Source organism: Aptenodytes patagonicus, chromosome 2 (genome assembly GCF_965638725.1).
Source record: "Aptenodytes patagonicus chromosome 2, bAptPat1.pri.cur, whole genome shotgun sequence".
In the NCBI taxonomy this organism is placed as follows: domain Eukaryota; kingdom Metazoa; phylum Chordata; class Aves; order Sphenisciformes; family Spheniscidae; genus Aptenodytes; species Aptenodytes patagonicus.
The window spans coordinates 113,742,517-113,768,554 of NC_134950.1; the positions used below are offsets into that span (position 1 = coordinate 113,742,517).

Genomic DNA, 26,038 nt, shown 5'->3' on the forward strand with positions numbered 1-26,038 from the left:
GGTAAACATAGCGTGGTTCTGTATGAATAAAGAAAGATATCCCAAAGAAAGAAATCTATCCTTTTGAAATTTAAAAAAGAAAAAAAGATTTTAAAACATAAGAAATGTCCCACTGGGTCAAACTAGAGGTGTTGGATACTATCTTGTCACACAGTTTGTCTCTGATGGTGGAAACAGCGGATGCTATTTAAGAAGCACATGAACCCACCCGCTTTCTGACTTTTGTTCTCTCTGTGCTCTCCCAACATCAATAATCATTAGATTAGCAATCCCAAAGCATGTGCCCTCACTTGTTCCTTTTAGTATTTCTTCATGGACCTGTTGTCTTTGGACTTGTCTAGTCCCATATGAACCTGCTCGCTCTGTCTGCCTCTTGTGGCAGCTGTTCCAGAAATCCACCAATGCTTTTTTTAATCGAAGTTGTTCACCTGTGGCTTTCATTGAATGCCCCCTAGTTTACACGCTTGAAAAGCTCTTTTCCTAAAACCTTGCAAAGCAGAACCAGAAAGGGGAAAGCACTCGGTTCCTTTTGCTAGACTTATATGCATCAGATCTTGCAGAACTGCATGTGTTTTGTGATACAAGGAAGGTATCTTCATAGTTTTTGTGAAGAAAAGAAAACTATCGTGATATAATGCAACTATCCTCACAGTATTCACAAAACTGGGATTTCCTCAGCATTTTTGTGTCAGCCTGTCTCCTTAGGTACACCTATGCAATATATAGGAAAGAAGGAATTTTTCCTGACTTGAATTCACAGCTGTTTTGCGGTAAATTCTGCAGCTGTGACCAGAAACTGGATGACCTTGTTAGTAGGACAGCCACAAAGTAGCCACAAAGTTTGGTTTTGATTATAATGTCTGTTTTTCTTCTTCTTGAAGTCTGTTCCTTAAAATTTGATGTGCTCATGTAATTGCAATGTAGTTCACTGCCCTGCTTTACCTCCGGTAAAGGGAGTTTGAGACTTTGCAGAGGAGGAGAAGAGAAAGAGAGAGAGACAGACAGACTGACAGACAGACACAGAAGCCCACAGTATGGAAAAATAAATGATATCACTGATGGGCTTTTCTGTCAGTGTATATGAGTTATTGAATGCTTAAGCAGAAGTATTACATGTTTTTTCTAACCCTTATCCCCCATAAAACTCAACAACTAAAAAGGTAACCTGCATGTAGTTTATTAGTGGTCTTAGATGCATTCATCTTTTTTTTTTCCTTTTCTGCTTTGTTTGAAAGAAAAAGTCTGTAACAGAAATACAAATCAGATTCCCTCCAGTGGTGTAGATTTTCATTTCTCCGTAGGTAGATGGAAGAAAAGATTCATAATTCACTTACACTTCTGTGAATCCAAGACTTTTTGGAAGTGACTGGTGTTTGGAAAATGTGAGTGATTGGGGCAGGCATCTTGCATTCTTCTGGCATCCGGATTTGGAAGTGTTGAGCACCCCTTGTCTGAAATGCAGCCCCTTTAAGGTATCTTAAAAAAAACTTGATGCAAATTGAGGCCTCTGAAACCACTCATCACTTTTGAAAAACCTTGTTGTTGGTTTTAGTAGTTCTGGACTCTCAAGATGATTACTTTCAGGTCTTGTTAACTGCCTCTGGGCATAAAGCTTAGTTACTGAGTGACATTGGTGCTATCTTGGTGCACATTTCTAAGCAGACATAGCTGTATCGGCTGCACAAGGTGCCACTGCCACTGCCCACCCTTCCTGCTGATGCTGGCCTCCTGGCTAGAAAGCAACGTGAGCTTGGTGGGGCCAGCAAGAGGGCATACGGCTGCCAGTCAAGGCAGAGGGATCCCATGGGGTCTGAGGGGACTCTGGGCTACGGGGGTGCTTCACACATCCTGTATTCAAGAGTTATTGAACAAAGTGCGTTAAAAACTTTGGGAAGGAGGGCAGGAATCCAGGTCTCCCCTTCCCAACAGAGCACTCCGTGCCAGCAACGTTGTAAGCTTTGATTTCTTTTTCTTCTTTTTGGCCCACAACGTCAACTTTATTGTCAAGCAGCCTGAATGGTTTCTGAAAGGCAGAGAAAGACCTGCCACCTTCTGTTCTCTTCAGATCCTTCTGATCTTTTCAGATCAGAAAAATCGTCCAGGCTGCCCTGTGACAGCATCTTGCATGAAGGTGACGTTAAACCCAGCCAGGTCATCTTGCCTTATGAAGAGCTTTCTAGAAACAGCTGGAAAGAATTATTTGAAGGCAGCTATCTGAGCTATTTAAGATATCACCCTAGTGGCTGAACCGTTGTCACCATTTCGGAGTACTCCTCTTAGCTGTGCTGGCTATTCCTCTGCTCCCTCACAATCTCCTTTTCATTTCAGTCTGAGATGTTTGAAGTTTGGAGGTAGAGGGAATGAAGTGCAGGTTGCCAGGCTCCGTAGGAAAATCCTAGTACCTCAGACTCAACCTTTGCTGCTGAGCACGGGGCAAAAGAAAGATACTAAAGAAATAAGGATTCCTCCTTTCCTTAGCATATCTGTCCAGCTGTGTCTTAATGCATCTGCTGCTGGTGTCATTGTTTTCCAGTAAGAGCCACTAGCTAAGATTAAGTCTGTCTCCTCTGCTGTACCCTGCAAGTTTGCTTGCTTGCAAGTTGGGCAAACGTTGGCAATGCCTGGCTTAGCATCCTCCTTCTGGAGGCTCATATGGTGTTAAAGCAGATGTAGATAAAGAGGCCATCTCTATGAGGTGAAATCTGTCCTTGTGATGGGAGCCATTTTTATTTATATAGGGAGGGGAATAGCAAATATACTTACTTAATGTGTAAGCACTTGCACTGTACTGGTATAAGGCGTGTCACTGCAGGCCAGTGAAACTAGCTTCTGTATTTGTTAAAGCAGAGCTGCTTTTGTCCTTTAGTTAGAAAGGTATTTTGCCACTGGGGAGGCATCATCACTTTCTGTGTTGCTCTACATGGCATAAAGAATGCGAAGGAAGGACGCTTGACCAAAAATGCCCTATTGACATGCAGTCTTTTCCCATCTTTGGAGGGACTGAGTGGAGAATATTGCCAAACTCCAGTAAATACAAGTGAGCTGCATTAAGTGCAAGTTGTACATATAGATCTTGGGGCTTCTATAGTCTATTTCCTACTTGGGGCCAAAGGTTCCTCTTCAGCATCCAGCTTCCTGAGTCTCTGGTCACTGGCACCTTAACAACCTCCTACTGAGATAAAAATATATTCAGATTACAGCAGTTCCCTCCTGCCCCTCCTGCACTGTTTGAGAGGGATCTCCTGTCCTCTTGCTTTGGATAGGTTAAAAAATTAATGTTAGATGCAGGTGCTCATGTAACTGTAGTCACAGAGCAGTGATGAGCAGGATCTACATCTCTGAGCTGAGGTCTTAGGTCGGTCATGTCTTGTGGCTGAATCATAGGTTTGTCTTTTTACCATGTACGATCTGAAGAATGTTGCCAAAGTTTTGAACCTGGACTTGCAAAGCTAGGTATTGTTGTGCATGCATAAACACCTAGAAAGGAAAAAAAACCCAACCCCCCTGTATTTCCAAGGGTGCTAGATACTTGGAGCTCCCAATGAAATCAGTCCATTTATTTTTTTCTTTTAAACTGATTCAGCTGATGGGTGAAGATGTCCTAGGCATTAACCACCCACAGAGAAATAAAGTACTTCATCCAAATTGTTTGTATGTTGCATTTGTTGATCTTGGTGAATTTGATAGCATCTTGAGGATGGTGCCGTCTAGTGTTTGAAGTACATGAGGTGAACTCACAGTGTATATATAGGAGCAAAAAATGCTGGGGTGTAGTAAGGAGGCGTTGTTTTAGCCTCATGTATGACATTGTAATTTTATGTTTTTTAATGAACAGACCAGAGTAGTTACACTAGTAATGTTTGTTCACTAAAAAGGAAAAGGGGTGTTAAATCATTGTGTTCTTTGATGAATGGCTTGTACACTGAAGAATAAATTGAACAAACTGGCATAGAGCTCAGTGAACATGAAATCAGCTATTAGAAGAAAGCTTGTGAACAAATTCTGAGCCTGATATGCATCTTTTGATTAATGTCCTATCAATCATCCATAGTGGCTACCTTAGCTAAATCGTGCTGTAATCATTCATGGTTGCTTACAGGAACACTAGCAGGGACTATAGAGCTGCAATAACTGAATATTATTACTGATTTCTCCCTAACTCTTGCTGTGAACAATTACTGTTTTCACTACGTTTCTGCCTCTCTTTATTAAAAAGAATACAATGCAAAATGAAAAGAGAGTTCCTCAAAGACCAGCAAAATTCTCCCAGGGTATTCTTAATGATATTCTGTCCTAAATGGGCAAACAATTGTAATGCAGAGTTCTCACCAGGAATAATAGTAATGTAATCACATTGAAGCTGTCTCTTTATGGATGTAGTCAAACAGACAAAATGTATAGTCAGATTAATGAACACAATTTCTGTAGAATTATTACTTAAAATGGTTGAAATGATTTTAGCTCTTTTTGTATCACAGTATTTTCAGTTAATGCACTTAACAGCAACAGCAATTAAGACTCCAGACTGTAAATTTGGATTAAATCCACCCTTTTGACATTAGAAGAAACCTTGATTCTTAAAAGGTATTATGCCTGCACCCCTCTCTTTTAAGACCTAATGTTTTAAATTTCTGTGGCTCTTTTGAACTATGGTTATTTCGGGGTTTTTTAAGGAAAAAAATTTCAATTAATACACTTTTTGTTCTTTTTTTTTTCCCTATGATTGTAAGTTATTGGCAAATGTTTGCAGGAGAATTTCATATTCCTGTGTGTGAAGTTCCATACCATTTATTTCTCGAGTGTGACACAAAGAATGCTTTGGCACTACCCACAAAATAGGTCCTTAGATGGCAGTGTAATTTCCTCCAAAGTCACTGAAGTCTGGGAAATACGGTGAAGTAATGAAGTGATGACAGGTATTAACATGCATAATGGGCTTTAATAGACATTTAATGTTGTTTAACTGGAAGAAGGAGAAGTGCTTTCCCATTGGAATATTTCTACATTGAAACTCATTGATCACCAATTTCAGAGGGGAAAGGTTAATCCATCAGTTTCTGTAACCAAACGGCACTGATGGAAATTCTTTAGGTGACATTCTGGATGAACTGAGCTTTCCATCTTTGCAAACAAATGAGTGATATGACAAGCATAGTGTTCAGAACACATTTAACCAATTGATTTTTCTCTCCTCTTGTAATAAGATCTAGAGACATATGAAAGAGCGTAGCATGAGCCAAGATTAAAGGAACTGCTTCACACACGCGAACATAGGGGAACTGCATTATCAATAAAAGTACTATAAAGCATGTAGGCACCCATTCTTTTTCTTTATATAAAGTTTGTTATTGCAATAAATAGCTGTTATTGAACTGCTTGCCTTTTATTTCAGTTTTTCTGAATTTTATTTCGGTCGGCTCTCTGTGATTTCCTGGTAAATGTTAGGAAAAAATGTTATGTTTTGTTATGGTATCATTTTTGCACTCACTAGTAAATCCAGGCCATCTCTAGATTTAAAAGCAGGATTTATCATCCTTTGGGGCATGAAGAAGGACATGAGGGGGAGGGAGAGACTTGACTTCAATTAATGTAAATATATCAAATGTATTTTCACTGTTAAATCTGTATGGTTCCATACTGTAATGACCCTCATCTTTTTCCTTCCTCTTCCTCCTTTTTCTCCCAAATTCAGCCCTGCTCTGAGTTTCACATACCCTCCTACACCAGTATCCCTCCAGCAAATGCATCAGCAAATTATAAGTCGTCAGCAAACCCTAGGTTCAGCCTTTGGACACAGCCCTCCACTCATCCATCCTGCTCCAACTTTTCCTACCCAGAGACCTATCCCTGGCATCCCCAGTGTCCTGAACCCTGTCCAGGTCAGCTCTGGACCTTCTGAGTCCACACAGGTGAGAGACAACAAAAGAAACCTTTGCACCCCATTAATTTATGAAAAAATGAAACAAATTACATTGTCTTTATGGCAATTAATCACCACTGTCACCGAGACCCTTTGATAACAGTTTTCTTGCAGCTATAGCATTTGCAGTCCCTTTATTATAAATCACAGGAGTGTATGCGCGGTTCCTGATTGGTAGCGTGCTTTTTAGTCCTCATAAATATTTCAGTGTGCTGCAGCAGCTTCTCATTCCAAACTGTCTCTCCTGGATCATATACAGGAACATAATACAGGTGGGGAGCAAGAAAGGGGGGAAAACCACATCAAAACACTAACATTTTAAAGATTAGCAGTTTCACCTCCAAATCAGGCTGACTACAATATACACAGGGTCAGATTCTGCCCTCCTGACACAGGTGTGAGTAAATCAAAGTGAGTAATTCAATCTGTGAGCAACAGAGGAACTCAAAGATAGTGCAGAGGTTTGAAGGTTTTTTCTCTCATTTGTGCAAAATTGGACTTAGTGAGTTTGAATTAATCATTTTGATAAACCAAGTTGTATTCTCAAAAGCTGGAGATGTTCAGCAGTGAATCAGGCCCATAATGTGGAGTTTATCACAATTCGTGGTTTGCCTGTTATTAACTAGTGCTGTTTGTTTCCAGATGACCTGGGATAGGTTATTTATCAGTCGGGGAGCTGTTTATCTCCTGGCTAGCTTTTACAAATGTAGAAGCAGAACATACTGCTGTAGGAAGCATATTGATTTTTTGTGGGGTCCATGCAAGTTCAGATATCTCTAAAAGATCTCCGGATTCCTACAAGATCCATTTGCAGGTGTAGATAATGGTGTTCAGTCTAGCACAGCAAGAGAAAAACAAGATTCTGGCCTGTTTATGTCAGCAGTCGTTTTGCTACTGATGGCAGAATCCAGGACTACATCTAGGATTTTTTGGCTGAGGGTTTCACGCTAGTGTTCAGTTTTTCTTCCTATCCACCATTATAATGGGAAACGCAGAAAAAGAGCTGAGGTCTTGTGTGCAGATGTTAAGTGCAAAACCTTTCCTCCAAGTGTGAAAAAATACATCTTTTTCTCATGTTGATTCGAACTAGTGCACAGTGATTTCATTTTTCAAAATTGCCTTTCTGAAGTCATCATTATGTGGAAAATCGAGTTCTTCCTACCCCTCCCTGGCCTGACAAAACCAACATTGGTTTGTAGCAAGGAGTTACATCAAATGCCCTCCTTCCTGTTCCCTCCCTGCTCCATTACAAAGTGGAGTGATGCAGCTCTTCCACAAGTTAATCCTATGTAATTGAAGCACAATGTAATTGCATATCCAATATAATTAACAGTGTAGCTTCTACAAATAAAGTTGCTGAGCAGATGCTGCATATTTCTGTTTGGAGCTACATATTTATCACAGTCTAATTTTGTCTTTTTTTGGGGAAAAAAAAAACCTGCCTGCAGCAGAATAAACCCACAAGCGAATCTGCAGTGAGCAGCACTGGAGATCCCATGCACAACAAGCGCTCCAAGATAAAGCCCGATGAGGACCTCCCCAGCCCGGGAGCAGGAAGCGTGCAGGTATGGCGGTCAGGTTACAGTCATAAGCCTTTCATCCCGCTGCCAGAGGGAAAATGAACCTCGCCTGTAGCACGTTTTCAGGCTTTCTGCCCTCGTACGGCCCTTCATCTAGTGCACACACGGGTGGCCTCAGCTCACGGTAGCAAGGGTTAAACGTGGGTAGTGAGGGGCTGCTGGGTTACAGGGCTGTGTTGCAGAATGAGGACAGAGAGGACGGAGGCCGATGGAGAGGCACTTCTGATCATTCAGAGAGTGCTCAACCCTCTGTTCGCTGTGGAAAAGCAAACCAGAGACATTCAGGTCTTTATTGAGGACGTGTTTTCTGTTCAGCAAGAGTATTTACACCACGTTGACTTTTACCAGGTCTTAGCACTGTACTGCATCGAGGCCTCAGTGTCAGGCTCCAGTCTCATTTGCTATACTTTCTATACCAGTTAATGCCACTGGTTTTAGTAGAGCGACTCCTGATTTACAGTGGCTCAGGGGAGATGAGAATCAGAGCCTTGATCTTGTGAGTGAATCCATGAAAACAAAGCAGAGGTCCATCTAAATCCTTCAGTAGGTTTGAAATGGAAAGAGCGTGAGTGCATAATCTGAACCACATGTTTACGCTAACATCTGACCCTTACCCTGAGCGCATAACAAGCTGGGGAGAATGAGGCACCTTGAGGAACTGAAGGTGGAAAGTCAAAACCCAAAATTAAATACTCTCTTCTCCTGCTCACCCCTTTCACGCACACATTACAGGCAAGAACAGGCTAACAGCCTGAAAATTACCAAATTACCAAAATTGTTTTTGGAAAGGTTTCTGTGTGCAAAATAGTCACTGGATTAACAATGAAAACACACTTCGGATTACTGGTGATCCATTTTGTGTCTAACCGTAGTACTAAAGTCAAATTCCAATTAATTCAACGATATTGACTAGTGCCTTTTTCACTAGTGATGCCACTGAATAATAAGGGGTAAGTGTGCAAATAAAGAGCTGCTTAAGTATGGGGAGAGGGAAGCCAAACCTTTATGATTTGCTTTGAATTGAAATGTAAAGGGATTTTTTTTTTTAGAAATTCTCTGCAGTGAGTACTTCTGGGGAGGAAAAAATCATTTTACGCGTATAGTCTGCAAATGGCTTCTGGCTTACCAGGCCTGTTTTGGGCTTCTATATTTTGTAGAACCAAGTAACAGAGTGAACTGAGAGTAAAATAATCTACACACCCACTCCCATCTTTCTTTTAATGCTGAAATAATTCACTTGTCTTCCTCCTCAGTTTCAGAATTTCCTCTCTCCTCTCCTCACCCCTGTTTTTTTCCTCTCTCCAGGAACAGCCAGAAGGAATGACCCTGGTAAAAGAGGAAGGGGACAAAGATGAAAGCAAACAGGAGCCTGAAGTGGTCTACGAGACAAACTGCCACTGGGAAGGCTGTTCCCGGGAGTTTGACACGCAGGAACAGCTAGTGCATGTAAGTTAATGGTATTCAGGAACTGGGTTTTAAAACTACGTGACCTTTTTCATGGGGGTCGGGTTCTCTGACCCTGTGCTGAGTCAAGTTTCTTAGCTAACAGCGCTGCAAACTGGAGAGGGGTTTGTGAGTTTCTGAGAATAAAGAAAACTCGGAGCCACAGTGCTTGACCTGTTCAGTCAGCTAAAGCTTAGTGTAAAATTCAATAAAGTCTTCAATAGAGATTGTAATGGCTCTGATCCTGTAAGCCAGCAAACGCTATTTTGAGTTAGAGACTTTGATAGTTATTGAGTAATAGTAAGCTGAACATGAATTATTATTAACCTTTAGCCAAGTTTGATTTTTTTTCTCCCAAAAGGGACTGTAACAGTAGAAATGGGCAAGGGGAATTCTTCCCCTTCCCTAAGGGGGTTTTGGGTATCAATTTACTGTTGTGTGTAAACTGAAGTGGATTATTGGGCTAAATACATGGAGACTGAGCTATTTCAGTCTTTTTAGTGAAAGCGAACTGGATGGTCTTATTTATACTACACCAAATATTAGTCGTATCTGCCTTGTTTTTTCTTCCTCTCTACCACTTCTCCAATATAAATGATTTTTACTATTTTGTAGTATTGTAAGCTAGAAAATGAATGATCAAAATCTAGAATATAACCTGGCAAGTACAATCCCCCCCATTTCCAGCCTCCTTAGCTAGCAGCACCTCTCTTGATTACTGGCATCACAGAACATAATCTAAATACTCTGAAAAAAAAAGAATTCCTAGTACAGATTAGAGAAGAACATCTTCAGCAAATGATCAGTGTGTCAGAATCCTATTTATTGTAGAAAACTGTTTAATACTTTCCTGGAGATCATGCAAAATCTATTGCATAATGTGGCCAATACTACTGAAATAGCTTGTTGAAAAATGTACTTTTCCACCCAAAATAAATTAAAAAAACCCACCACGTATTTCCAAACACTATTCAAAATGGTAAACTGATGCTGCAAAGCTATCTTTAGTAAAGCAATGCCAGCTTTTACTTCCTGGAGTGTGAGAGCCTCTTGGTGTTGCAGTTATTCATCAAGATGTATTTTCAGTTTCTTGTTATTATTAGGTGGTAGTAGTAACAGAAACAATATCAATAATAGTAAATGAAAGACTATCACAAACTAAAATAATGGCAAAAATGTGCCATTTTTTAATAATCCTTTGGACACATTTTGCACAAAAAATACCCTAACATTTTAATAGGCCAAGATGAAATGTGAGGAGACACTCTTTCAATATCGTAATATCTTTTTGGGAAGAAATGCTATATGAATGGCTGCTGCAAAGGGTTGGACACATTTAAAAGATCAAGTGTCGGTCTTGCAATTGATTCCATGCAAACAGACCAACTGGCATCACCTGGGGCTCTGCACAGGCACAGTCTTTATATCTGCTAATAGTTGTAAGGCTAGAGCTTTATGATGCCTGGCAAACCTTTCTCAATATTCAGAAATGATCCCAGTGATGATGATAAATAATTCACACCAAAATATATGCAATAAAAGTGAAATTCAGAATAAAGATGCTCTTGGCAATGAAAAAAAGGAAGAGGTTTTTCTGAAGTTTCAGACATAAAATTTAATTGAATTCCACTGTGCCTGTTAGCTAATAGCTAATGTTTTGTAGTTTCAGGTGAATTAAATTGACAGTGTGATAGTTTGGTTGGGTTTTTTTTTTTTAAATGCATTTGTTGTTTCTGGTGTGATTTTTGTAGCGACTCTGACTGTACTGATAAGGGTCAATAGCAAGACTCCTGAAAAAAGTGTATTTCTTATGTTTCTGCATGATGGCAACATCTCAAATGGGTTTCTCTAGACATAAAGAAGGCAGATAAAAAATGTTTCTATGATACAAGGACTTCTTTTTGGCAGGGCTCAGGATTCAGCTATGTTATGATGGCATTTAAGATTACGAGGTGCAAGTCCTGACTCGATACCCTGAAGACAATAAAATCATCATCATCGCAACCATCACATTCAAGTAGCACAAATCACGCTTTAAGAGTCAGCATGACTCAGTGATGGGGCCCTGGTTTGTGATTTCTTTTGCTGCTCTGACAGAGCCCTGCTGTGGGGACTTAAGCAAGTTATTTCTGTCCAGAATTGCAAAGGGCTTTAGACATCTAACTCTGTTTGAAAGTCTGGCCCTTCACCACGGTCTGTCTCTCCCACATTTTGTCTGCCCTTGATTGCTACAGCCCTCTGATGTACACCTGCAGCAACTAGGGAAATGAAGTCCAGGTCTCAGTAGGGCTTCACAGGAGGGCAGTCCTGGTTTTGCTTAGGTGTGTGACTCCGGCAGAAAGCGTTAAGTCCCTGAGTAGCAGTTCAGCCCTTGAAAATCTCCCCACTGCTGTGATTCATGTATGCCTCCTACCCAAATACTTGTGATTAAATCCGAGTAGATACAAATTGCCGTAATTTGCAGTTACCTCAGTGTCTTTGCATTGGATGAGTTCCTGACTTGGCATGTTCAAGTCTGCGCCTGAACTAGGCACAGAGAGAGTATGTGTCTCAGTGGTGTGAGTACATCCTTTACTTGGTAATATTTACACTGCAGTAGCAGCTGGAGGCCTCATCAAGCCCAGAGTCCTGCAGTGCTAGATGCTGCTCAAACACAAGAGAAGGAATGGCCCTGATATGGGCATGAGGTCTTCACCCTGCGACTCTGGAGACGTGTAGATCGGACTGTTTGGTGCTGTCTGGAGGTACCTGAGCTAGCTTGTATACAGGTAGGCGCATAGCTAGGATCACGCTATGCTTCCCAGGAAGGTCAGGGCTTTGCAGGATAATAGATACTAACCTTCAAATCTTGTGGCAGAGCTCTGCCACGTTGCCTCCCCTGGCTGCAGGCGCTGCTGCTTTGCGGGTGATTCCCAACCCGCCGGCAGACTCAGCAGAGCCTCAGTTGCTCCAGCCGAGTTTGAAGGGGGGGTCTGAAGTCAGACACTGGACTGCCATCTGGGACATCAAAAGTATAGATAACCATCCTGTTTTGTTGAATCTACTGTGGGGTAGTAATCATCAAGGCAGGGGCAACTGGCATAGATAAAGACAATAAAGGCTTAAATTGCCCTAGCAAGACTCATCCAGATGACATCTGCCGGCTTCCCTATGTTCTCTGACACTCAGAAAGGATGGTTAGCATGGGCAGAGAGCTACAGTCACATGCTCAGAAGTTGAGTGGGTGTGATACAGCACTACACATGTGATACTACATCGTATTGTGTACACACACCTACTTGCCCATAGTATGGGTAGTCAAGTGAACTGTATAGCGAAGCTAAGAGTGAGCTATGTAGACCTTCACAAAGGATTGAAAGAAACCCCTTCCCTGTCACCCACTTCATTGAGTACGTGGTATGTAGCATATATTCAGTAGAAAGGAAAATGCATTTGTATATTTGACTTGGAAGTATTTAGAGTATTCTTTCCCTGTACAATTCTCTAAACCAGTTCCCAGGGCTTTGGAAGTTCAGCTGGGAAGAGGAAATTTGTAAAATGCAGAGTTTCAGAAAAAAAGACCTAAAAAGCATTCTTGTACATCCTGATAAAGCTAAATTTTCAGGATCTACGCAGGCTAGCAGTAAGTCTTTTAATGAATCTGGGGGTTTTTTTCAGGGGAATAAAGCTACTGTTTGTAGCCATACATCATAGTAAGATATCAGACCCAAAACATCCGATGGCACAGAACAGACTGTTATCCAAGCCTTGCATCCCAAAGCACTGGAATTTTAGAGGAACTGCAGTGTTTAGGGAAAAGATGGAAGTGTGTTTCTAGCTGTTTGTTTTGTTTCCTAAAGGGTTAGGTAGCTCAGCATGCATTCTAGTCGTACCAGGTTGAGCAGAGCTCAGGAGAGCTTTTCCACAATACACAATGCACACAGTTCACATTATAGATGTCATTACTCCCATCATGTATAGCGTATATACACAAGCAAGTATGCATGTGTTTTGAAAGAGGTAAATATGAATTTGTGTATTTTCTGGTGTTTCTGTCACATGAGGATAGCTTTATTATCTTTTTGGGAATGATGGGACCCGATTTACTTTGAAATCAACTGTAGGTGAATCAGATTCTAGCAATATCTGCATTACAATGGGATGCGTGATACAGCATGTATGAAATGGTAAATACAAACATAATCTGTGTCTGAATATGTGGTACAGCTTTAGAGCAGAAATTGCAGTCTTGGGCACGATAGTCAGCATTTGATGGCATTTTTCTGCATTACTTTCTGCAGCAAAGTCCTGCTATTATTAGTATAAAATGTGGGCGCTAGTGAAAGTGTGCTTACGCCCCAAGAGACAATGTTTTCTGACTGAATTTATGAACAGAACCTGGGCTGCTATGAATAAATAACTGAAAAGCTACATAAAAGAATCGTTATTGACCCACCCAGAAGGGTTTGACACCGCAATGATTTTGGTGCGGGAGCTCTTATTTTCAAGCGATATGTGCCACTTAGAATTCAGCGTGGTTAAATTTTCATGATACATACACCAAAAGGCAAGGTGTTAAACCATTCAGACGCTCTGCCTTATTTATAGCACCTATCCATCCTTCCCCCTGCCCCCGCCTTACAGTTAATAGAAAGATTCATGATTCTTCATGGTTGTCTATCTAGCGTCTGACAGTACCGACTGCCCTGCTAAAGCAAGTCACTATCTATAATTGATATCCTTCTATGGAATAGGGTACCAGCTGCAATTGAAGGGTTTTGCTGAAAGCTCTTAAATCCTGACAAGTTCTGCCCTTGTTCTGGTTCAGTCGCTGAGCTGCACTGCTGGTATCCCAGGGTTATTTGAAGTTGGTGCAAAAGGGGTGCGTGTATTGCACATTAGCAAATCACAAAGTTGGAGAGCCGCGTTAGAGCTGCCACTGCGTTCGCCTGCCAGGTAGTCTTATTTGCACTGCGTTGCACTCCTGAAAAGATTGCTTACATTAGTGTTTGAACATGTGTGTTACAGGTTTCTTTCTTTCCCTTCTTCTTCTTCTTCTTAAAAAAAAAAGGGGGATCTTATTTATTTTAAAGCCTCAGTTTGCTGCTGGGGTCTTTATCATTCAGCTGTTTAATTAATTTCTCTGCCCAGCGAGATATTATAATTGGGCTTAGCTGAGCTCAAGTTTGTTTTAAATATGTGATAAATGCACTTGAGCGCCCAGAAGCTAATAAGATACTGTATATTTTTATAAATCTGCTTTTTGTTGCAGTTTGTCTTTTTCTTCCCCCAGAAATCAGTTCAAGAATAAAATATTGCAAAAGGGTTAGACACTAAAGATAAAAGTTTGTTTAAGAAAATTATCCTTCAAGGAAATGACTGAAGTTATTGTTAAATATTAATACAATGGCAATCAGAAAAACACAGTGCTGCCTATTTCTCATCCCCCTTGCTGTGTAGCCTTGATGATAATTATTTTTTATTCAAAAACATGCTTGAAGAACTATAGAGCTATTTTTTGTTAGTGTTTTCTCCTTAATTGTACAGCAATAAAATTCTCTCGTTGTTGTTACATTTGATTAGATGAGATCAAAAAGCCCTAAACTGACAGCAATGGCTTACATTCCGGGTTTCATTTGCTGAGGTCTTCCTGCCTGTTTGCAAAGCCGCGGTGACTGGAGCGCTCCCCCGGCAGTCCCTGGGGCACCTGCTGTAATGCTCCACCTGGCTCCCTTATCGTATCAAATGGAAAGTTTCTTGTGTTTCTCAGGTATCCACGTGTTCCCAAGGCAATCGCGGTCCACTGAAGATACCCAGAAGAACCATTACATGAAGTTCCCTGAGTTGAGTTTCTTAGGTTTTTGCCCTCCGCTCCTACAGAAAAGGGTGGGTTCAGCCCTGACTGACAGAAGTTGGCCAGCGATCCATGGAGACCTACATAAAACCTGGGCTGTGTCTACAGCCTGCCTCGGCTCAGGTTTTGCAGCATTTATTGTGATATGAGGTGCCTTAATCAATGCTGTGCACCTCAAAACACTTAAGAACGTGTCTGATTGGGAGGTGAGGAGCACACCACTCTCTGAAGGACTAGACCTCTTTAGAGTGGGTCATTTTGGATGCCCAGAAATAAGGACACTCAAAGTCAATAGACTTTTGAAAGTCTCATTCCCTCTGCTACCATGCTGCCCTTGGCCTGTGGCTTCTTCCTTAGCTCCTGGAGTGAGAGTGGTAGGTAAGGACTGGAGGGAGCTTCACCTCTCTTCTCTAAAAAAAAGATCCAACTGCAATAGGAGAATAAGCCAGATTAGGGCAGTTCCCCTGAGTAATAGCTGCAGTGGTAGAGCTGTAAATGACCACGAGAGTCGTGCATTGCCTGCCACTTGCAGGAGGAGAAACTGCCCCATGAGGAAACAGCCCTGAGCTGCCAAAGCCGACAGGGTGCTAGTCGCAGCTGTGTGGGTAGGCATCGATGCCTGAAAGGAAGCAATTACACACAGCTGCCCCAAAAGGCAGATTATCCACTGTGCATTAGCGATTTCTTTTCTCTGGGTGCTGGAGGTGTTCTTGCAACTGGGCGCGATGCAGGTGAAGTCCCAGCTCCGTGAAGGAAGTCACTTCACAATCCCAAAGGGATGTAATTACACATCCCAGTTTGCATGTGTCTCCAAATAAGTACAGGGATTTATTTAATTTTTAATTCTTCTTTGCAGAGGCAGTTTTCAGTGCATTTTCATTATAGTTTTATTTGGCTCTAGTGCAGTAACACAGAGAAGCTTCAGCCCGTTCACAGGCTGATTTTGCATGGCAGTGACAGCCGCTGCCCTGAAAGATTCAGAAATGTTTCCTTTAAATTGAAAAGAGTAAGGAATAGATAAGAACATGAAATCCATTATAGTAATCACTTTTTTCCTGACAAAAGGAGAATGTTTTACGTACAACAGCAAAGGGGGTTTTGTTAGTGGTTTTATTCTATTTCATCTTATTTTATTTTTTACTCAGTGGTGTGTGGACCCTAATCCATGTTTGGAGAAGCAACGCTGCGGACAAAAGAAATCATTCTTCAAGTGAGACAAGCCCAGGGCTTGGGACAACATGGAGAAAGCAGGGAGTTGTTTTAGAGGCAAGCAAGTGCCATGGACAGGTTTTTTTCCAGTTTGTGCATCTCCTCAGTATATTTGATCATTGTAGCTTTGACGGAACAAGGGGGAGGAGAGAGAGGGAGGAGAGATTATAGCAAATAATCATGAGAAACATCTATCCAGAAGTTTTTAGGTTTTGAAATTGCCTCCTCACTGCCTGTTGAAAGGCTGAGTTATAATTACGGCACCACCTTACTGTGCCGGATTATAGGCTGCTGAGCCCATAGTTTTAAACTGTGCCAGAATGGTAGCATTGTTTATAGGCCAGCAATTCATTACATGGCATAGGAAAGCTAGTAAGCAGATCTGTGCCCCTAAGTGCATGTTCGTTTTCTCTTTGTTTCCATATGGGTACCTAACACAGACTTGTTTAAATGAAGCATGTCTTTAACCCCTCATCAAAGGTAACCGTGTAAGTGCTGTCGGGTTTTAAGGTTAAGTAACCACAGACGGACCTCACTGCTGTTCTGTAGCCTCAGTAGCCCTCGGGGTCTGGCACGGCCCCTGTTTGCCTTCCCAGCACATCCTTGCTCCGCGCCAGCCACCGTGATGCCCTCTGCCTTCCAGCAGAGTTAAAAGTCAGCACTGCTGCCTTGTGAAGAGATCTTAGTCACTATGGGCTTGACCCAAAGGCCAGCTGTGCTTTGGCTCAGGTCCTCTTCAGCACTCCACTACACAAGCGCATTGGCAGTTCCCCTACCCAGAGTCCAGTTTCTGATGAATCACAGAGGAGAAGGGGAAAAAAAAATAAAGTGGGGATTTCTTTTTTTGATAGAGAAAGGTTTACAAAAAAATAAATCCACCCTAATCTTTGAAGTATTAAGAGGGGATTTAGAGAGAGAAATGTAATCATTTTTTTATTTTAATTCCTCTGTAATTAGCATTTCTTTCACAGCATTAGGAAAACTTGTTGTTAGTCTGCTGCTGCTACGGCTACTGTTCATACGAGTTGCCAAAGTCAATGTCTTTGAATTGGTGTCCCTGAAAGAGGTTGCTAAACGATGACATGTCATTTAAATAGTACTTCTTTGTCACTGTTGTGGGTAGGGATGAACAGTGCTCCTCCTATGCCCCGAGAAGTTACTCTAGCCATTTAGACTGAAGTCGTAACAAGTGGGCACTTGAGTGGAAAGGGCTGTGCATGGCAGGGAGCAGGGTTTGGCCTCTGTCTGTGCTTTTAATCACAAAGCGCTGTTTAGGTGGTTTGTGGATATAAATACTTACTTGAAGTGTTTATTTTGCCTGAGAGTTCAGCTAGTGTACTGTTCCAGGTTAGTGATGTTTCACAGGTAACTTCAGTTTTGGGGAAAAGCGTAGGATAAGAAGCTGCCAGCCAAGTCCCAGGTGAGCCCATGCTGACTGAGTGACAAATGCGTAGGCAAGAGTAAAGCTGCAGACTGAGTTGGCTCTTCGGCTCCTGACTCTTGTAGGCATATCATGGAGAAGAGAGAAAAGGGAAGTCCCTGCCTGCTTTTTTTGCTGCCTCCAAGCTGCAAGGAAGGTTGGGCTTGTGCATTGACTCCATGTACCTTTCAGTCCTGACCAAAGGGCCAGGACAAAGCGGATTCGCCTGGACAGAGCTGCAGTTTCTGTGCAGCTTTTTCCTGCCTTGCTACTGCTGACTAAGTAATTTGCTGTTATGTAGCCTGTGTTATTATGGTGAATCAGTGGAAGATCTACCTTGAACCTTCTGGAGTCCCCTGTTCGGTGTTGTGTGTCTCTGCACTGCTTTTGTTGCCTCCCAATGAACAGGATTCTATCCATAGTGCAGCCCATCTTCGTATCTTTGTCACAAGTGCCACGTTCTCCCTCTTAGCTGCCCATATTCTACCCAAAAGGTTTGTCCATAGAAACCCGATGCCTGGAAGAATAGAAATCTATGAGTGCTGGCCCAGCTATTGCATGTGGAAGTGCTTTTTCTCAGACAGAAGTGTCAGATCAGCATGCATGAACGGAGGCCAGGACAGGCAAGCTAAATACAGGCGCAAGTGCAGCTTCTGCATTTGGTTTTGAGAGGGCTGGGCTGCATGGATTCATTTTTGCAGTCTCTTTTGTTTCTGTAACCTCTTAATAGAAAGACAAAAAAAGCAGATGAGCCTTTTATCGTGGTGAAGCAAATTCAGTGTTTTCCAGTGCTTAAACTTTTGTATGAGCGTGACTTTTCTTCAAGGTGTCGGGTGCCTAATCTATAAAATGAATGGGTGGTGGTTTTGTCAGGAATGGGTCCTCTGGTGCCTTGCACTGTAGGTATGAGGTCTGCATATACCATTCTTACATGTATTGCAGGGCTGAGATGCTGCAGTTCTCCGTGAGATAAAGTAGTCAAGCTGAAAATGAAACAAAGCTCTAACTGTATCCCTCCTTGTGTTTAGCAGAGATAAACTCCAGTGGAGTCTCAGTGCTGCTCCGTTTGGCTTCTGGCAGCAGCTTTAATTGGTAAAATGCAGATTTTTTTTTTTGATCAAGAGAGGATTATTCTTGTTATCAGTCTGGAGCATCTTATTTCAAGATGAAAAGGCTTCGCTGAATTACAGATGCCAACATTTTTACAAAGCACTTTGGCGATTGACATCTCAAAGAGAAAGTATGATTTATTAGCCTATAATGGCTAACACTGAGCACTGGGCTAGGTCCCACTGATTTGTGAAATTGCTTAATATGAATTGCCTTTTTGTGTAATTCAAGCCCCAGGTTTTTCAAATAAACTTAGAATATAAAGTGTATGAAATATTACATACCTGGAAAGGGAAAAGGGTAATGGGGCTGTGTAGCTAAAAAGAAAAGAAAGGCAATGGGAGAAAGGGAGAAAGAAAGAGAGAGGAAAAAAGAAAGAGAAGGAGAAAGAAAAAGAAAGACAGACAGAAAAGCAAGAAAAAGAAAGACCTACTTCTAAATCCATCTTGGTGGTGCTTTTTTACAGTAGTTTGGTTGATATCTTGGCAGGGTAAAGATTAATAACAAGCCTTGTCGCTATCAGTACCTGCTTGTCGATTCTCTGTAACAGGGCTGTCTGTTCAGCATGGAAATTATTGATTAAATAAAAATTGCTATTAGATTGTGATGTGATCCATAATCACAAACAATGGTGGACATTCCTCTTTCAGATCCCAAGCCATGCATCAAGTTTTTCCTTGCAGTAATTTATATTGTGCTGACACTCGCACCCATTAGGCTTTTATCCTCTCCTACATGTGTCAAGAAAGCACTAAAAGAAAGAACAGCAGCAGCACAGCGGCAGGTAGGAACTCACTAAATTTTCAGAGAGAAGCACAACATAGCTTTGCTTCCAGTTAGCACCTTAGCCCAGCAGTGATTTCTGCCAGATGAGGGCAACACCCCTTGAAATCAGGGACCTTTTTCAGTGTGTTTTCAGTGAGGGCAAGAGCTCGCTCCACAAGTATTCGTACCTAAAATTACTGCTGTCCTTTTTTCCTTCCATTATTCCCTTGGCTCTGGTTTTATTTATGATCGTTGCTTAAGGTATGCCCATGGTTAGGCCCTCCATGTCAGGACAATGTGGAAAGGGGATGCATCCAGGGAGATCCAGTATGTTTTTGTGGGGTATTATTAGCATTCTGGAGTGCAAAGGAGAAGTGGGTTTCCTGTGTTTATTTAGCTCTGATGCTTCCTAATTTGAGGAATCCAGGATTGGAGTGCTTCAGTTAAGACTGCATCACTTTAGGCTGAGTTAATTAAAAAGATAGTATCTCACTGTTCTCTTCACAGCACATGTGAGCACGGTACCAACTTTCTTCCTCCTGTGAGAACCTTTGTCTAAAACTAAAGGAAACTTAGTCAAAATGTTTTCCAGAGTCTGGCCGCTTACAGGAATTATGCCCACACAGCTTCTCTGCCCCTTTGTCTCAGAAGACTTAAACAATATATATGTCAAAACTGATCAAGCCCACCTGGCCTGGCTGCTAGGGAGAGGCATTCCTGTAGCTCTGGACAGCGCATCGCAGATTGTTTTGCCAGTTACCAGCACTAGGCAGGATTACTGAAAGAGTTTTGTACCTTTGTATGAGAGCTGAGAATATAGAAGCTTAATACACTGTGGGGGTGTGATTTTTTTTGTTGGTGTAATTTTTCTTAAAGTTAGTAAAATTAAGGCTTTATCCTTTAAACTGTTATCAGTGCTAATTATCACATGATGTAGATTTCTGTATCTCGCTATACCGTTGGGGTAGTTTTTGTATATCTTTCTTGTGCCTAAACCATTTCTAATATTATCACAGATAATCAAGAAAATCCTACCTACAGTATTTGACTGTTTGCCACATTACACTCGGCTTAAAGACTGTTTAACAGTGAGCTTAGCTTACTTCATTATACAGGGCAAATATGAAGTTTTCAGGCTTGGCCACTGTCATTTAAATCAAGAGACTGCTTCATTTTACAAAGCCGGAGCGTGTGCCTTGCACACCTCCCTCCAGTGCAGCCACTTTCTCCATGTGGATCAGAGCCAAGGGATTACCAGCCAGGAAATTAATTGCCAAGGGGATTCCGACACTTACGGTTAGTAAAAAAGCCTGAAAAAAGAAGTGTGTTTTATATCGCATTCTGTAGGCGCCAGGCTCCAGCTCTGATAGTTTTTGGATGAGGGAGAGTTACAGAGATACAGGACTGCCCTTTGGTTTACTCCTGCAGACTTCTGGAGCTGACTGCCAGCACAAGTCTGTCCCATTCAGATGGTACCACAATGGTATATAGGAGAAGAGATGAATCTTTGAGTTAAACCAGACTATTTAGGATTGATTTTTAGTTACCAGAAGCACCTGTAAGTTCACTGCAAGTCAATTAAAGTTAGTGTGTGGAATGCAGGGCAGAAAAAAAATTGGCCTTGGCTCTTTTCTAAGTGCGTTAGGTGATACCCCCATGTTCTACTAGGAGATCCTGTACACTTTTCATTCCAACAGCTCAAACATACGTCTGTAGTCTAGCTACAACACAAGACTGTCTACGGTATATACGAGAGAATAGAAAGTGTTATCCTGTGGCAAGAGAGAGATGAAAGAAGGTATCTCTGCTCCTGCTCCCTGGAGCATCAAGGGTGACTAACTTCTAACCTGTGACAGACCTTTGCTAACCCCAACTTTGCTAGGATGTGGTTGGGATGACCAAGCCTAGTGCAGATGTGAAAGATAAATTCTAAATGCATGTCCAGTGGAAAAAAGCTGAGGGAGGTCTCAGAGGAGCAATAAACTGTTGCATGTGCTGAAGCTTGTTAGAAATGTTTCTTAGAGATGTTAGGAAGGAAGTGCCCGAAATACCTTCTCCAGTTCAGTCGTGATGTCACAGCTTTAACACAGCGCTACTTCTATCACCCACCAATGTTGTATTAATTCTACCAGGATCTCCTCTGTGATGAAACAAACGTTAAAACATACATTGTCTAGTAAAGATTTTGGTAATGCGTATCACTGCCATCATTTTTCTTTGTAATTTCTATGAAAAGTGTTGTGTGTTTTTAAGTCACTACATTCCTGACTTTCTTAGGGTTTTTTGTGCATTTCATTGCAAAAAGTGGATCAGGCATTAGCTCCTAATCTGAACTGCAGCTTTTGTAGGTTATGTGTAAGGACACACTAAGTGCATTTATTGAAAAGAATTCTGCTATTCAACAGTCTCTTTCTGCAGACAAAGCATTGGTATTTTTATCATATGGGCAATTTGGCTGTGTCCATGTGGTAAGCATAGGACTCTTTAAAAAAATTAAAAAGACTTACCGATTGATTTACACTAGAAGATCCTGCTGAGAACTATCTTTTCTTTCATTTTAGTGGATCAGTGTTAGCTGTGCTGTAATCATTTAAAAAGTACTAAAAGCAGAAGAAAGTGCATGGTTTTACAAAATCTGGTCCAAGGTTGAGCTAAACGAAGTGCATATTGTTCAGCAAGTCCTGTCTACATGCTTAGTGTTACTGTCCGTATGTCTAATACACTCCGAAGAGCAGATCCTGTTTAACTGTCTGACATTTACCTTGCTATTTTGCCCCTTTAGGAGCATGGGATTTTCAGTAAAAGGCGGCAATGGTTTAACTTTTTTGTAAGGGATCAAGTACTTTGCTAATCCTTCTGTGTAGATAGATGACCAAATGTACCAGTCTGGGAGTTTGGAAGACTTCAAAATCTTATTAAAAGAGTACTTTTTTAGCTTTTTCTTGTTCTACCTTGCTATAGCCTTTCATAGATTTATAAGTTGTCTCATGGGATTAAGCAGTTTGTCTCTGCTAATATAAAATGATATAAAGCTGCTGTAATACATGGTTACATTTTAACTCAAAGAGCCTGTTGGTACTAACCTGCTTGCAGTCTATTTCCAAACCCATGCACTGAAAGGCGGTGTAAATTTTAACAGATTTTTGTCATTAAAACCATACAATTTCTATAAAACAGCTCTGGCTTTATATATTCATTTGGTGCACCACAGTTGTTGGAATATTTTGCTGGGTACTTTTTTGCTTCCATTTTTTTCCTGCTCAAGGCATCTTTACTGTTGAGCATTTATTTCTTGGCTCCACCAGTCTGGTCTGTGTTGTGGAATGTAAAGATTAGAAATCTCTTCCCATTTTATTTTCTTGTGAACATATCCCATTTTAAAGGAAAATATTATTACTTTGAGAGTGGTTTGAACCCACGACTTGATAACTAACTATAAGCTGCTAAAGCCCTGCTCCTGCAGAGAGCTCAGTGTGTTTGGACCCAGTCAAATTTAATGGGCTCTGGGCTGCCATAAGAGCCCATGCGAGCAGAGCAGCTCGCAGAATCAAGATCTGCGCATCTCGGCTAGGAGCAACGGCTGGAATTTATCAAAGCCAAACAATATGGGGGGAGAATAGTTAATTTCAGGTTTAATATATACAGCAGGTCTGATTTCCATTGAAGTCGGATGAGTTATGGTGGCAGGAAGGAGGCCTATAGATTTTTGTCTTCTGCAGCAATGTGGGAAAACATCCAAAGTATTTAGTTCTTCTGCCTTGTGTGTGCTGGTGTGCTTCTTACAAAACCAGGATGGTATTTTCATTCTTCATACTATTTGCAAATAAGATTAAGTACCTTATTGTAATGCCTCTTTATGATGACTTCCTTCTCAAGTGTGCTGGCAGAAGTCCTCTGTGGTCTTTTTTTGCCAATGAGAAAAATCCAGAAATAGAATATATGCTTTTAAGTGTGTTACACCAACATCTGTAGCAGTGCTAAGTGCCGGGCTGTTCAGGTTTTGTCGGGTTTTATTTAAGGTAAGGCCTGTTTTTCACGTATGTTTTTGTTAAAGATTGTACACAGCTGTATGTGAGTTCAGATTTGTAAAGAAGTCAGCCAGCCATTGCTCACATTGGGTACTGCCTGTGAGGGAGTTTTAATGGGTTTTAATTTGGTTTTCCTGGAAATTCTGTAGCAGTTGCATGTAAAATCAATTTTTATCCCTAAATGCAAAGATCATGAAGCAGAAAATTTTGAAGTTGAGCCTCAGGTGGTTTTCTCTCCTTCCATATTCAGTCACTCCTAGAAGGTATCAGACAGTGCATTTTCTAGGCAACATTCACTGGTAATCTCAAACCTAGTGAAGGGCAGATGTTTGGTTTCAGGCCAGTCTTTACCCTCTTCCCCATCCAACTGTAGGAAAAACTCTGCCCTTGTTTGTGCATTACTGTTTTGACTAGGTTGAGAGAGGAACGCATAACAGATTTGCAGGGAATGTGGAGCTCTTTGAAATGAGGATCTCCTCTTGTGAGCTTATGGCAGGAACAGGCATTGCACCTCCTTGCAGTCATGCCATAGAACTGTTTCCTGAAGGCAGGAATCCTTCCTGCATCTCAAGCTGTAGCACTCCTGCCTGTAGCCAGCTCTCAGGCGGCCTGTGGTGAGAGCTTGCGTGCATGTGTGATGGAGAAAGAAGGAAGGAAAGCAGGCAGAACAGGCTGAAGATATCAGTGCAGGGCTAGGGTATAGGATTTGGGAGAAGACCACCTTCAGTCGCAGTTGCATCATAAAGGCGAACATCACAGTTTCATCACTTAGTCAGCAGTGGGTCTGAAACCCTTCACCAAGCGGCCTTTGTTCAGTCTCTTCTTCCAGCCCTGGTCTTTTGAGCCAAGTTTGAATTCTCCATCACTGGTGCACACTTCACCTGGCTCCTTCGTCCCTCTGCTTTTCTCCTTGCTATTCTGTCTTGGGTCTCTTGGTTTGTACTGCAGGCACCAAATTACCCTAAATTTTTCTCATGTGACCTTTACACAGAAGACAGGTAAAATGTGGGTGTAATTTGGGGACCTAAATGTGAAGAGCATAAAAAACACTTAGTAGAAGTGAGCCAAACATGGATATGTAAGATTATTTTTCTTAAAGTGATTTCCGTGCATTGTTGAAGTCTTGGTGAAGGTGAAAGTTGTAATGGGGTTCTACCTGTCAGGTTGCCTTTTCCAAAAGGGATTACCCTCCAGCAAAAGGCTTTTTTGCTGTTAGGGTAGCAGTTACATGGTCAGCGCAGCTCTCAAACTGTGCATCCGAGCACGCACAGTTTGCACCAAGAAAGATGCTGGAGTGAGTGGAAGTTGGAGGAGAGTTTGCCAGTGTCCGCGCAGTGGTGTGGAGCATGTAATACAAACTGCAGGAGTTATGCACAGGAGTGCACTGTGGCGGAGGCAACCAGGATGGCAGCCAGAGCAGGGAAGTAATGCAGAAGGCAGATGGGTAGGAGAAAGTGGTTGGGAGAAATGCCAGGAGCAGTCAGCTTGCAGTTGGCCCCTCGTACTTTTTCAGGACCAGTGGCGGGGCACTTCTTCCCTGTAGGCTCCTTCATCCCTGTGCCCCAAGAACTGAGTCATCCTCATGGTCACCCTGTTGCATCTTTTCCTGCTTCAGCAGTTCTCAGAAGAGCGGTGCATACCCTTGGAGGGCAGAGACATAACCAAAACATCCCTGTTTGAGAACAATTGACTTGAGCATCTGGTTCGTGGTTTCCACTTCCAGTTCCTTCACTTCTCTGCTGCAGCTCCCTCACACAAATGCAATTAGCCCTGTCCTTGGGCAGGTCACAGATTCAGGTGGTTGAAGAGAGAGGTGGAGCTTTTGGGGTTTTTTTGGCAACATCACAAGATATGGAAGCTGTGATACCTTGCTTGAACTAAGGCAAATGCAATACAGAGCATCAGTGCTGGAGGAACTGGGAAAGCCCAGTTATCACAGTAGCATGCATTGAAAAATTATTTCCATACATTTGGGAAAAAAAAGAGTAAAGAAAGCTGGAATTCCTGTAACACACCAGCTTCACCTGTTAACCTCCCAGCTAGTAATACACGAATGCAACCTTCAAGAATGAGATTGCACTTGATTTTAGACAGAGTTATGGAAGAGAACATCAGAGAAGAAACAAAGCTGAGAGTCAACAAAGCATCTTTCCTACCACTGTAAAAGTGGAATGATTAATGTCCGCAACATTTATGTTGCTGTTCTGGCAGAATCTCATTTATTAAATTTTCAGGTTTAGGAAATGAAGACGCAATTTCTGCCAGTTGCTTTATAGCTGCATGCTCTTACACAGGACATCAAGGGAGAGCTGTAAAACATTGCCCTTGACGGAGCTGCATTTTGCTGCTAACGGACTTAACTGTACTGTATATGTGAATATATGTATATTAAATGAAACAAGAACAAGATGTGATCTTATTGGGAAAGAATCCCCGCAATATCCCGTAAGTTCCATTCCCTCCACAGAATATCCCAAAGTCTACCAAAAAGCTGTCCAAAGCCTGGAAACATAGATACAGGCTGAGGGAGTTGGTTCCCAGCCTGACAGGCAAGCTATGTTTGCCCTGTTGGTATTATATCATATCCATACTGTATAACTACTATATCAGAGATTAAAAGAAGGTCATGCTGTATTATGAACCACTGTCTTTATTTTTAGGATTAGATAACTTTTCTCTTTTTTCCCCCCCACTGATTCTCTTTATGTCCTAAGGGCAGATCCTTTCTCT

At 41.7% G+C, this 26,038-nt stretch overlaps 1 protein-coding gene across 1 annotated transcript in view; it reads left to right on the forward strand.

Annotated features, from left to right (window-relative positions):
• Positions 1–26,038, forward strand: part of GLI3 (GLI family zinc finger 3) — a 209,600-nt gene that overhangs the window by 163,120 nt on the left and 20,442 nt on the right. The window contains exons 8-10 of the mRNA XM_076330772.1: positions 5,693–5,909; positions 7,369–7,485; positions 8,806–8,946. Coding sequence (XP_076186887.1) covers positions 5,693–5,909; positions 7,369–7,485; positions 8,806–8,946 — 475 coding nt within the window. The remainder of the gene's footprint in view (positions 1–5,692; positions 5,910–7,368; positions 7,486–8,805; positions 8,947–26,038) is intronic.